The sequence below is a fragment of the Oreochromis niloticus genome, linkage group LG6 (genome assembly GCF_001858045.2).
Source record: "Oreochromis niloticus isolate F11D_XX linkage group LG6, O_niloticus_UMD_NMBU, whole genome shotgun sequence".
Classification (NCBI taxonomy): Eukaryota; Metazoa; Chordata; class Actinopteri; order Cichliformes; family Cichlidae; genus Oreochromis; species Oreochromis niloticus.
The window spans coordinates 34,466,100-34,480,758 of NC_031971.2; the positions used below are offsets into that span (position 1 = coordinate 34,466,100).

Consider the following 14,659-nt stretch of genomic DNA (forward strand, 5'->3'; position numbering starts at 1 on the left):
TGTTGATAGCAGTGCTGTTGTAAACATGAAGCGCATCTGTTTATTTATGAATGTGCGTATGAGGGAGAGGGCGTCAAGATCAGCTACGCAGATAAAGGCTGTGGGTTTTCCTCTAAAATTTAGTCCTTTCACATTCTCTTCTCTCTGGAAAGGCTCTGGCGCAACCACGCCCAAAACAACCACAGCACCAGTGAGTCAGATCGACACTTTATCATTTCCCTTTCAACCTAAATCTCAGCTTCTCCAAAAATCCCCCTTTTTGTTGGCTTTAAGCTCTCTTGCAGTTACAAGTGAAACTTGGATTAATCTGACTGGGTTATACAGAGGTCGTGTGAGAATGATTGTGTCTGCACATGCCATTAAGTGTTCAAATCTGCATTGTCTGACACACATGCGCGCACACACACAAATGCAGAAGTGACTCAGTATCCAGGCAACACCACTGGTCATCGCATGATGAAATGCAGAGGAGACCTGCTCCTAAGCAGCCAGTCAGATTCTACCTGCATTTGAAGCCTGTCAGCACTGGCTAATTACTCATTAATCAACACAGGGCCACTGATTGTAAGAGAAGAGAAAGAAGGCAGAGTATTGTTGTTCTCAAAGGATTAAAGAGCAATAGTTGTTAAAAGGTTAATTGTACACTTGTGAAGGCAAAACAGCACTAATTTCCTCTCCTCTTTTACAGCACTCAGAGTGGTTACGTTATTGTCTAATGGCTTTGGATAATAAATTTTCACGACCCTGATGTGGTTATTTTTAGGCGGCAGTTTATGGCATAGTGCAACAGCTTGGCTGTTTTAACTTTATTCCATTAATTGGTGGGTTTCCAATGTAGTGCTCCTATAAACACTATACAATTTTAAGTATCCTTGATATAATAAATACTACATGGAACTACACTTAGTTGCTACAGTAAACTGCAAAAACACATCATACTGCTCAAGAGGAGTTCTGCAAGTGCTGTTTGTGTGTACCTGCGTGTCTCTGTATTACCTCTTTGGCTGTGCATTTGACTCAAGTGCTACCTGGTATTGCATGCAAAATCACAGGATTGCACACGCCTCCGTATAACATGTGGAATTTAACATTTAGTTCAAAAACAGCAACCCGTGTAGAGCAGACACGGCAATAACAGAGGCAAGTGCAAAGCTGCACAGCATGGGAATGTATAATGCTGTGGCGTTTAGGCATTTAATGCAGTACAGACACAGCGTACATGTGCAGACACGGTTGGGTTTCTTAAACTTGCAATGACTAAGTGCCAATTTAGGGAGCCAAAAAAACACTTTTCATTACTGTGTGTAATATGGCAGTTTAGAATATGATGTTGTATTTTGGTAATACAAATTTTGCCCTTTTATAGTCATCATTAGTAGGGCTGGGCTCCTTAGGAAGGTTTAGTCTGTTATGACGGCTGGAACAACAGAGCTGAAATCACAGATACATTTTTACTGGATGAATGAAATCTAGAGTGCTGCATGTTGTATATGTACATGCTTTTTTTTGGTTTATTTTAAAGTTTCTATTGTTAAAGATAGTGAGAGGCAGGAAATATAGAAAGAAAATGTAGGAGCCTGAGATGCAATGAATGGGCCAGCTAGCTGCAATCTGACCTGGAGATTTGGTGCTTAGGCCCATGTGGTATGCAACCTGCCCACTTATGCCTCAGGTCACATCATGGAAGGAATTTCAGTGAAATTTTCTGATTAACCCAATTAAAGTTTAGCCAAAAAACAAATGAAATCTAATATTATTATACCATGGGAAGATTTTATGTAAACTATAGATAAACTTTCATTCTTTCCCTTTTATCTTTGACAGAATATATATCATAGTTTATTAACTAACAGATGTCTAACCATGATGATGATTACAAACAGTAGTAATCTGTGATAATAATAAAAAAAAAAACCTGTCCTCCAGCCACCTACAAAATATCTTTGCCATCTATCAAGTGTGGTGAAATTCCTTATGAATAGGAATAGGACACTAGTGCTAATATTTTACCATTATTTGTGTGTCATGTTAGGGTAAAAACCTGAATGGTTAGTCAGTATATGAACTCTGTTATTCTATAGGAGGTATTTTGTTGGCCTAGTTAATGTCCACATGTTCTTTTCAAAGGAAAGGGTCACTGCACACTGATAGAAGGTTGTTCCGCTTGATCACCTTTACCCTACGATGAAACCGCTTATTAATCTTAATGGGATGGTCTCTTGCAGGATGAGAGTGCCCTCATCTCCCCCAAAATTTGAGGGGTCCCCAAAATAGTTTGAGTTAAAAAATAATAAATCATGCTTTGATCTTTGTAGTCACCAAATTTCAACCCACTGGGAGATTTAACAAAAAACAAAACATAAAAACATTTGAGGGAGCATCTTTTTCTGAAGAATGGCATTCATTTACATCAATACAGCTCCAGAAACTCGACAGTGAATGTGAAGTGGTTGCAGAATGTGGTGGCAGACACAGACACTTTATTTTCATATGCATATAAGCCCTTGACTAGACCAAATACCAGAAAGTCTGGCTCCTCTGAAACAAAATATAAAGAAAAAAGAGGTGATTCAGGACTTTTGCTGAATAGTTTACAGATGACAACTATGAAGATAGTTTCCTTGAGTGTGTACGTGTGCTTGTGATTGTGCCAGTTCACAATGAGGCTGTGAAGAAAGCCACTCTATGTGCGTGCTGCTTTAGCCACTGGTACTCTCATACTCTGATTGTCGTGTAGAGGACCCAAGTGCAAATGTGTGGAGGTAGGCAATGATAAACTTAAAGTGAGCTGTTTATTATAAGCATGTTAGCAGTAATCCAAAAGGCAAACAAAAGTCCAAAAGAGGAACACTATAAACTATAAAGAAACACACACTGGGACTGAGAAACACTAGGGGAACAGGAACGGACACTCTGACAAAGGGAATGCAGCGACTACCTATACACATAAGGGCGATTAGGGGAAGTGCAGACAGCTGGGAGAACGAGAAACGGTTTAACTGAATCACAAGAGATGAGACAAAGAAGCAATCTAAAAGCAAAGCACAAGGAACAACTAACTCACAAAATAAAGCAGGAAGTGCAAAACCTAAATGGGGAATACAGACACATGAACTTAAATACAAAGGACACAAGGTGATGGAACACTGAAACTCTAAAGCTGCTAGGAACTGAGAGCTATAGCAAGTACACTAAGAATGCACGAAACAAATATAAACATTAAATAAACCAGGAAGCAGAATAGAATATTTAAATAAAGGTAGGCCTTGGTTGTTGTTAAGATAAGGACTTGGCACTTAGCTCTGATGGGTAAGCTTTGGATCAAGAGACTTGGGAATTCAATACAGCTGGTGAAACATGCCTGTGTTCGTAAGCTCGTCCTACACACAGAGTGGAGCAGGCAGCAGTTCCTGTTGGTGAAAGAGTGAAACAAAGAGCAGCTTTTGTCAAAAATATGAGAATCCGTCATCCAAATAAACCTGTATTTTGCACTGCAATTACTCTTGAGTGCCAGCAATATGCCAGCCAAGTTTGAAGTAGATCTAATAAACAGTTGTTGAGATGGGGCAAGAACAGATGGACATGCATACAAAGATTTTTTTAGTTAATAAAATGTCTACAATATGCATGTGAACTGATGGTGTGTTTCTTTTCTATCCAGGGCGGTCGTTTCCGAGGTTTGACCATGGGATTCCCACCTCTCCAGCAGCGCTCCTCAGCTAGGCGCTCCTTTGGACGCTCCAAACGTCTCAGCTTGGCCCGCTCCCTGGATGATCTTGAGGTAGCATATATACGCACAATCTATATGCGTGGACCTTTTCCAACACAAGTATACCAACAAGTAATGCATATTACTGCAATATTTAAGCTCAGACTGGATACTGTGCTACTGTCATGTTTGAGCCTCAGGTGTTGCCTCCGTCCCTAGTAAGAGTAGCTCATGCACTCCATATATGCTCACATGATACATCAAGCTGATACATCTTCTCATATCACCATGGCAACATAGGCGGTAAAGAACAGAGCCGTCTTTTGTACTGACTTGTTTTTATTAATTTTTAAAATGTAACACCACAAAGATGCATTGGTATATTTTAAATCAACATAAAGCAGAAACATTAGTTCGTTCCCCTCCCTAAGAGAAAATAAGAGCCTGGTTCCATTATATTACATAAAAAAGATTGAGCATTAGAGGGATGTATAGTTAAAATGACACATACACCAGCAATCTCTAGCATTTTACCACCTAAAAGTTTCCAGAGCTTCACCAAGTTCACAAGGAGTGTAAGTAAGGACACGTAGACCCCATCAAATTTTGATTGCACATGCTTTTTAAAAAAAATTGCTCTGATGGCCAGTAAGCAACAGAAGAAGATCTCTTTACATTTCTCCAAGAAAAAGAAATCAAGCTTCTGTTCTGTCATAGGGACAAGTTAATGATTTTCTTTTGTTTGTTTTCTTAAATATAAACTGTACAGATATTCAGAATACAAAGCAAAAGGCAATCAGGGACTGCATTTATGATAACTACAGTTAGGGTTTGTTTTGTTTTTTTTAACTTTTTAAAATATTTTTTATATCTAGAGCCATCTTATAGAAAGAGTCAATAGCAGCACTGCTACACTGTTGCAAGAATTAGCCTTTTGCTCTTCTTTTAGCTTCAAGAAATGACCTAGTATCCAGTCATTTGAGAGCCATGAGTTTTGCCTAACAATATCCCTATTTAGTTCTACTTTACAGGATTTAATACAGAGAAAATCAGCAATTGCTATTTTGGTACTTAGATGGGAAAGATACAAAGACTATTATTATTATTTGTATTAGGTTGTATTTGTGTAACTTAAGGTGGGATTTTATTATGAAATTCCATTTCTGGAAGCGAATCATAAAACTGTCCTGGTGATAACAGTGTAAAGAGTGTTGTTGTCATCATGACTTGTCTCTACGTGTGTCTGTGTGAAGGTTGCCAAGACCACGGTAGAGTCCTGCTGTCTCCACCAAAATTCATAACAGTAGCTTTGGCTCTAAGATAGAGATCAGAGGACAGCTTAATGTTTCCGCCGTTTAGTGGTGACCGGGATACCGTGGGAGCAGATAAGCAAATCCCACACTGTTGCATCAGTGGTGATAGTTTTTTTTAAACATACATTTTTGGCATTTTTCCCTTTATTGGACAGCACAGTAGATAGCAACAGGAAGCATGGGAGAAAGAGGGAAAACGACTGGGAGTTAAATACCGCAGAGGTCCCAGGCCTGCAGTTAAGGTGGAGGAGTTGTATTTTAAACAGTGAGACCATTATTTAGCTAAATTAAAGCTGCTGTGTGTGTTTGTTTTTTTTTTATGAGAAAAATCTTTTGAATGAATCGAATTCCTCAAAGCGAAAGTCTATTAGTAGACACTTGGAGCCCGCAAATTAACTTCACACTTTTATTGTTCAGCTTCAGTTCAAACTATATTTAATTTACATTCAAAATGGAAATCCCAAACGTCACCTACAGACACTTGAGAGCAGATTACGATGTAAAAACGATACATAATCAAGGATGATATTGGAAGCAGTGTAGAATTTCTGCTACTTGAGTTGGCAACTGTTGTATGAGCTTCACAGGGGTAGATGTCCCATTGCCAGAGCTTCCAATGGCAGGGCTCCTCTCTTCTTCTTTTTCTTCTTCACCCTTTCATCCTCCCACTCTCTCTATTCCACCTTTTTCTTCCGGTCGTTAGGCCTTTTTCACTCGCTGCACATGCAGTAATGTCCACAAACAGAGAGGGCTTTGTGTTGTGTCGAGGGGGAAGGAGAGAGAGAGATTGGAGTGTGTGTGTGTATGTGTGTGTTTGTGTGGTGACGATGGTGGGGGGTAATGGGGTTCTAAGTGTTAGCCTGCACTTCTAACGAGCTCTGATAAGCAACAAGCTGACATTCCCCTCGTTAGTGCGGCCTCAACACAAAAGCACACACAGTATATAGACACACACACACACAAATGCACAGTGTATATACACACATGCAGGAAGAGCTGTGCGTGAAAGTACACAAACAAATGCCAGCTTTAAATCGGTGACACACAAGCGTATTTACACACACACACACACAACTGTCAGACATCTTGTTAGATGTGCTGCTCAAGCTGCTTTCAGACTGTGTGAGCAGGCGCGTTTGTGGCTCGTTTAGCAAAAAAAAGGCAGAGTTTGAGGCTCGTTTCGTATTCATCTGCCAGGGGCAGAAGTATGATTTTACTATTGTCATTTGTCCATTTGTTTGTCTGCCAGTAAAGAATGTGATTAAGCTTGGCAGAGAGGTGGATGAAAGACGAACAGTTTTGGTGCAGCTCTGGATCACCTTCTTTAACATTGGGAGAACTGACATTGGTGGAAACCTGCAGTCTGCCTCTTAGTTCCCTTTGTGTCTTGTGACAGATCTCATTCTAGAGCCTAACTATTACGCAGTCACGCAGCACCCACACACAAGTTGCACACTTCAGTGTGTCAGGATTTTAGTTAGGCATTTAGCTTCTTTGTCTTCTTAGACATATACAGATACACTCACACACATACAGACGCTAAAGAACGTGTTAAATAGTACACACAGAACTTTGTTTCAGAAAACTAATGTTTAAAACCGCAGAGAGCTATTTTAGAGACCATCACCAACCAAGAAAAAAAGAGCTACCTAACTCTAACTGAATCAACCATTTCAAAGCAAACACATCATTCTCAACTGGTCCTGGAGGTTTGAAATCTGCAGTGTACTTGATTGAACTTAGTTAACAACGGTCACAAGAAATTTTTCAGAATAAATGCACAAACACCAAACAGTTCTCACAATGGGCTGTTTGTGGCTGTTTGCACAATGAGCTGAAAGATAACTATAGTTGGAAGAAGGTGAGATTTTTCTCCACTGTGCAGTGTTGAGCTTGAAGACAGGTCCAGCAAAATCCCAGTGGCACAAAAACAGGGAGTGTTATTAAATCTAAGAAGTAACTGGTGCTGCAATATTAAATCATTTTGATGCTTAACATAAAAATAAAATAAAATAAACAGCGTTATTATCTGTAAGCTCAGGCCAGTTTTTAAGGCATATTATAAAGGTATTGTAAAATTTGGGTACTTCAAATGGCAAGTATACATAGCAAAATATTGAAATGTCTTTATTTGTTTTGTCAGCATTTTTCTGTTTTAATTACAAACATTTATTTTTTTGTAGACTTAGTCATTTAAGTAGAAAAAATCCTACATTTTGTTGATTCTCACTTGCTTTTATCATGCAAGTCTCCTGAAATCTCATTATAACTGTAATTAAAGAATGCAATTTTACAGAGGAAACTACAGTGTTTCTTTTAAAACTTTATTTAAATCCTATATGCCACTCTGAACACTGGGCATTTAATAGATAGACATTTCTTGACATATGGCTATTTCAGTTTAGAGTGTGTGTGTGTGTGTGTGTGTGTGTGTGTGTGTGTTTTAGTGTTCTATTACATTTAAGACATTAACATTATCTATATTTGTTTCAGCAAATGATCACCAATGAAGCAGAAGAAAACTATTGCTATTAAATTAAATATTAAGCATAGTTAGAATTAAGCCACATGTTAACTTTATCTTTTTAAGGTAAGGCATCATCAAGTCTTGCTTTTGGTTTAATCCTTGTGCATAACTGTGACATAGATGAGTTAAAATCTTAGCTTACATAGAGCATGATTTACGTGTTGTACCAAAGACTCAGTGCTCAAAATGTATCTACATTTATTATTGGTCTAGACTTGAAATGCCTTTTATGACCAAACATGTTAGTTACTTTAATTTATCATTGTTTTAGATGTTGTTTTTGTGTCTATAACATCTGGCTGATGAACACAAAATTATAATTAAAACAAAATGCTTCATAACAACATCAAAATCAATCAAAGCTAGGAATAAGAAGTGGCCTGTATTTGTTTAACAAAGTTATACTGGAAGCTATGAAAGCTGAATGTCTGTGAAGGCAGTACTCTGATCTCATATTCACTATAGAGGGACTGTAATACATCACTAAGGATCCACAAATATCTGAGAGACAGACACACGGCCATGTTTGTAATGCAACCAAAAAAGAAACCTTAAATTCAAGCTTAAAAAACACTGGAATGTAAAAAACGCAACTACCATTTTTCATTAGACCTTCTCCGCTTTTTTCTTTCCCACTACTTTCCAACTCCACGCCCTGTTTGTAATGCAGGTTATCTGTTGAAACAAGCCTCACCCTTGGTGACATGATTAGGGTTAATGTATCACATTTTGGAAAGCTTCCTTTATCCCTACAGAGTATATTTTACAACTGTTTTCAGAAGCTTCAGGGGTTGACAGCAGCATTTACTAATGTTTACTACTAATGTTTATCAAAGGAGCCGTTTTTGAAAAAATCTGTATGCAGCCACAAAACATGCTTGTTATGAAAAATATAGTGGTCACAGGACTCAGTACTATCCTCTGTAAAATGCACCCAGTGGCATGTGGAGCCACCTTTAGTGGCAATAACTTTTTGTATGTAATTAATTGTATTCTGTATGTTTGTATCAGACTTTCACATCAGTGTGGGAGAATTTTGGCCCACTCTCCTTTATAAGTGCTTCATTTCTTTGAGGTTGCAGGCATTTGTTTATGCACAGCTCTTTTAAGGGCCCACCCGAGCATTTCAGTGAGGTTGAGGTCTGGACTTTAAATGGGCAACTGCAGCACCTTGGTTCTTAATTTTCATCCATTCTGTTATAGATTTGCTAATGTGTTGGAGATTATTTTGCTCTTTGTTGGCCAAGCTTTAGGTGTTACAGGTGTTAGGTGACTGTGGTGTCGTGTTAACACACATCTGAATGCCCCAGACTATCAAACTCTCTGCTTTTTTACAGGTGGTCACAGTTGCTGATGATCAGTTAGTCACAAGGTTGCTATTGACCCTGTATAGAATGCTACACACGTTTAAGTAAGTGTAAAGAATCAGTTACCCATGTCAAATCTGTATCAGTAAAAGGGCCACATGCCTCGTCTCCTGTACTAACACATTAAGTTGGTGTACTTTATGTGTAATGCTGGTCGAGTACAGGTGGAGTTTCCAAACATAAAAGCTCTGAACTGTAAAAGGAACTTTATGTAGTTGTCCAAAAATCTAACTTTATCTTTCTACTCAAATTGCACCAGAATGTGTTTTTGACAGAACACTTTATGTATATATTTTAAATGAGAAAACATTGTGCTGTTCTGCGGTAGACTGAATCTGAATGCGTTTGAGTTATTTATCAGTGATCAGTGTGAGCGAGGTGCTGCTTTATTCTCAGTCTTCACCCCTGGGCCAAGTGGAGGAAAACCAGCAGAGATGAGTGTGTGGGGGGAGTGGGTAATAGGGCAAGTACCTTCACTGTGTGTCAAGGCATGTTGAGGAATGCAGCTACTTTTCAACTGTCATACACAACCTAATCATGGCAACAGACACCAGTCATAGCTGTCAGCTGAATGGAAAGATCGCTGCAAAACACTGAGTGTGTTCCTCCCTATTTCGCTTTTTGTTGCCCTCCCCTCCACCATCATGAATGTCAGTTTACTCTCCACGCCCCAGACAAGCGTGGGGCATACTAAACAGTTGACAGAAGAGCACAATGTGTTGTAACACATTCATCCCAACGCTGATTTTATATGTGGGTGTGTTCCTTAATGGCAAGGGGTCTCCCTCCGCAGCCTTGCCTACGCACTTGTCTCAAGTGTGTGTTTGTGCGTGCCTCTCTGCCCACAGCAGTGTGGGTGGAATAGAAATTATACAAGGGTGGGTGCAAAAGCAGAGACGGAGGAGGGGGAGAGCATTGAGGCAGGGCAAAGGAGACTATAGAAAGGGAAGAAGAGGAGGAGGGGGGATAAGAGAGAGAATCAGAGGGACTGGGGAATCTAGCGACGGCGACATTCTGTAGCGTTTTGGACATTTCAAAGCCATCGGGCTTTACCACTTGTTCTGCGCAGACACGCACATTCAACAGCTGATGACGATGCGCACGGAGGGGAGCTCTCACATGCAGTGCTGAGGATTACTTGTCTCTTCCTTCATGGAGCAGCAAACTTCAAGCGCGGATTCTGAAACGGCCGCTGATCCTGTGAGTAAACGAGCTGCGAATCTATGCAAGTGTGTGTGAGATGCATCCTATATATTTAATCCCATTAACGGCTCTCTGGCTTCTGTCACTTGTAGCATCATAGCTATGTTACACAATCTTGACTGTTTCAGAACAGTATTGCTGGAACAGATACTTAAAGTTCAGTTGAAAATAAAAATGGATGTTTGTGTGAGTTTGAGTTATAAAATCATATCTTTCTTTGGTAATTGCTATGAAAGGCCTTGCCAAACTTCCTGTTTACTGACACTTCTCTATTTTGCTGTTGGCCTCTAGGCACTATCGGCTCGTGCCAGTCATCCAAAACATATTTATTTAAGTTAAAATGAATTTAATGCACTCAGAGTTTAGTTGTGAAGGCTCTCTCTGGAATGACAGATCATGTGATCATGCACAACCCAATCATCAGGCTCTTTTTGGCTCTGTTGAAGTAAAAGAAAACCTGTTGATTCTTTTCTCGAGTCCTCTGAATCCATTCATCAAATTGGTGTTTTAAAGTAGTTTTCTAAGAAATATCCACTGTGTTGCAAAAAAACAATGCAATAACCATCTCTTATGCAAAGATACAGGGTAGTGGGTCACTTATGTTGTCAGTGATTCTGTATTTATGTACCCTAACTGGTCGGTGGTTGTGTATGAGTGTGTGTACACATATTAAGTTTTTTGTCAGGGAGTTTTGACACTGTGGTGGAAGGCAGCACAGAACATAATTTCACTAAACACAGTTGTGAGAAAAGAGCAGCCTGCCAGGCCTCTGACCAGGCACACACAGCACATACACACAGACACACACAACCAGGCATAAAAAACTCATTCATATCTTAAAAAGTGAATAAGAACACCCAGAGATAAGAACCTGCACACACATTTTTCTGTGTGTGTCTGTGTGTACTCTCAAAGTGACTGTATGTGTGTGTTGTTCCTCGTGATATCCCCTGAGAGCAGAGTGTGTTAGGGAAGGAAAATCAGATGACGAGACAATGAGACAAGATCAACACTGGTCCTGTACATGAAACACCGCAGGAGGCCAGCAGTCACGTTAGACGCAGCTCCACTTTCAAATAAACACAAGCGTTTCTTTTTTATCTTCAACAAGTGCCAGATACAGTTTACCACATCAGCACAATCAAACTGTGTCATGTGATAAGTCAGTCGGTAGATTGTGTTTTGTTAACTTAAATTGTCAAAAAATGCAGATAAAATGATAGGAAAACCGTGTTTGAACCTGTACTTTTTATCTCTGTTAAACAAGTGTTTCAGTCAGTGGAATCACAGTTTACTACTACCTATATTTACAGTTTTAATGACAGCAACATGAGTCATTGTAATTCAAATACCAAGCAGAAAAAAATGTGTCATCTTAAAAAAAGATCTGAAAGTCACCAGTTTCAAGAGTGAGTTTTCAAAGGAAACATTAGGCGGTTTGCAAAAGGAACAGATGCACAGTTAATGGTGCGTCAAGTACAAATACTGCACAGCTGTCTCATGAAGCAGATATTTTTTACTTTTCTACCTTTAAATAGATCTTAACCACATTTATTTCCACTGTAGCTTATAATCCTGGCAGTCGCTATTCATTATTAGCTGATTCGCTTCCATACATTGATTGATCTGAGATTGACACAGAGTATGAATTCTCTGTCTTACCTAAGTGGCAACAGCAGGGGGCAATGTTGGGTTATTGTGTGCAATAAAGGGCAAAAAAATTGATAGATGCCAAACTGAACCCTTCTTAGCAGGAAATAAAATGTGTTCTCTTTAATAAAGATAGTTTGTAACTGAGCTGATTGATTCTGATTGCGACTGAATTCCTGTTTGCTGTTCGTTATCACCCCAATGAGCCTTTTCCCCCAAACATCTCTGGGTTAATTTTCAGCAACATTGAATTTACATGCCAGTTACTTTCTGGATTTCTGGATGTAAGTTTTGTAGGCTTGAAGTATTTTACAGCAGTATTTCACTGTACTGCATCTATAAAGACTGAAAGAGGTCAGTGATTCAGTTAAACCAGGTGATGGAACATAGACTTGGAAGTAATGGATTGCAGCGTGTCTTCAAATGTACTTGTTTACACATATAAATAATACCTTATTAGTTATATATTTCAACAATGTAAATGTTAGTAAACTTAAGACAGTGTAAGAAGCGTTGTTTTACTCTATAAGTGCAAAAATGTGTACTTAATAAAAACTTTTCACATTCTTCTGTGTTGGATAAGCATGGGTCTGTCTAGGGAGGAGAACACACAAAGGAAAATGCTGCTTGTTCGACCATAGGAATTAGGATGAAGAGAGGAGTGAGAGATGCGACATTTCTTTGTCTAACGTCTTCCTTGTTCTTTTGTTCTCTTAGCCTCTGCTCTTTTTTTTTTCCTTTTATCACCAGGATGCGGATTTAGCCAACCTAAACTTTGTCATATCCCTCTCATCCTGTGTGGCGCCCTGCCACCTATCTCTTCCCTTGTGTTAAGAGATTTGTTTGAGCACAGGTTTCTTATCATTACTCATAGTTCTTCCCTGTTGTCAGAGATGTGTGGCTGACCAGATAGGTGTTTCCCAAATGGCACAGCTAGGATTTAATCAGTCTGGCTTTACTAGCGTTTGTGGTGCATTTAATAAAATCAGCTGAACCCGAGAAACTTGAAAGTTTTAAAAATTAGGCTTCCTCTGGGCAGTCTCCTTTAGCACTAAAAGCTCTGGTAATTAGTGCTTGGCAGCGCCTTCAGCCTTTCTCTGTCAATGTGTGTATGTGTGTAGAGTGGTCGTGGGGGCGCTGAGTGCTGGAGCCATCTCTGATGTTGCTATGATACAGGGACGTGTAAGGTTAACATTAACAATATGGCACAACATTTTGCGCTCTATGGCCTGAAATGGTGCTTGTGGCGTAGAAAAGAAAGGAGAAAAATGTCCTGTTATGGGCCAGTAGTCATTGAAATGACTTTTTTTTTCATAGAAAGTTAAAGGAAATGTAATGGGCATAGGGCCCAACATAGCTTCTAACGTTTACTGGTCGTCTTACGATTTTTAAGGGTGAAGCCAAGCTTTTTGGTGTTGTCTTGAGAGGTGTCACATCATTTTAGAGCCTGAGATAAAAGGACAAAAAGCCGAAACAAATATTAAATAATGACAAGGCTTTTAAAAAAAATACTGTTTGAAGGAAAATTGGATTCTCTGTAACATTAAAACCCAGTCCAGAGAATAAAAAGTGAGAATAAAAAAATAGTTAATTAATAGTTGTAAAGAAGAAATGTAGAACTCATAAACCAGACGCTGATGAACTGTCATTAAAAAATAAACAGTTTTAACACGTGAACTCTGTGCAGTATTGGGAGAATCGGGTTCAGACCACAGTTGTTAAAGTTAGACAGTTTTTATTGTTTGTTTCATTTTGGCTTATGTTACTTTTAGTGGTATTTTTAGTTTCTTTTACTATAATATGGTGATTATTTGTTTAGGAGTAAAATATGAGAAGAAATTGAAATACTACTTGTAGGTGTTTTTCGACAGTATTGAGGAAATTTACCAAAACTCCAACTATATTTTCTGCTTGTTCATTTTATTTTAGTTTGTTTTGTAAGTGCAAACTATTATTTGCATTCATTTTTGCCTACCTGTCTATTTTTACTTTAAATAATCAAGATTAAAAAAATCTTGATCTTGGCATTGCCTTTGTGACTCTTAGTCCATAGCTGGTGATATTGAAAATGTTTGGTTTAAATGTAATTTATAGTAGTGTGTTGTGATGTAATGGACGATGTTGTTATTGCATTTATACTTTTGCGCTTTTGTGCCTGCATTAATCAGAACTGTGGGACTTGCAGCTAATAAATCTTGAACAATTACTTTTACTGAAACGCAGAGAGGATAGAAGACTTCCAAACTATACCCAAGTGTATGCACGTATAGTCAGAGCTATGAAGATTTTATTAACACAATGAGCAAGCTAGACACAATTCAATTGCACAATAGAGGTATTATCCTTGTGCAAGTCAATATACTGTGTTTACATGGCTTATTACTACCAAACAGATATATCATAGTTGTTGCAGTCTGCATTGCCATTACTTGTGCTTGGATGTCAGGCTACAGTGTAGGGTACAGACATAATCCCTAGTCTATGCTGCACATTTAATGCAGCACTACAAATCAATCGTTAGTTAAAGGTGCTTGTCTCCTTAACGGTTTCCCTTGCTGTGAATCCACTGCACACTACACAGGTAACATTTGCATTCTCATATTCAGCTCTTTTGTTTAATGAAGAAAAGAAAACGGGTTGCACAATGCGTGTGATATGAACACACCGCACAAACAAACACTGCTAGCAGAGTGTAACACAGAGCCAGCTACTGTCTGCTGGACTCCGACCAAATTAAAATAACACAGTCATTCAGTGGATGTGTTGTTTGAGTATAGAAATGAGTCATCAGTCAGTTAGTCAATCAAGACAGTGATACCAAAAAAAGATAATGTTGATGTGTAGGAAAGGTTTAAGAGACGCTCTTTCTGTCTGACAAAACAGGAAATTA

General features: G+C 38.8%; 1 protein-coding gene across 10 annotated transcripts in view; it reads left to right on the forward strand.

Annotated features, from left to right (window-relative positions):
• Positions 1-14,659, forward strand: part of rgs12b (regulator of G protein signaling 12b) — a 44,545-nt gene that overhangs the window by 5,933 nt on the left and 23,953 nt on the right. For all 10 annotated transcript variants that reach the window (XM_005458586.4, XM_005458585.4, XM_005458583.4 and 7 more), the window contains exon 5: positions 3,662-3,781. In XM_005458586.4, coding sequence (XP_005458643.1) covers positions 3,662-3,781 — 120 coding nt within the window. The remainder of the gene's footprint in view (positions 1-3,661; positions 3,782-14,659) is intronic.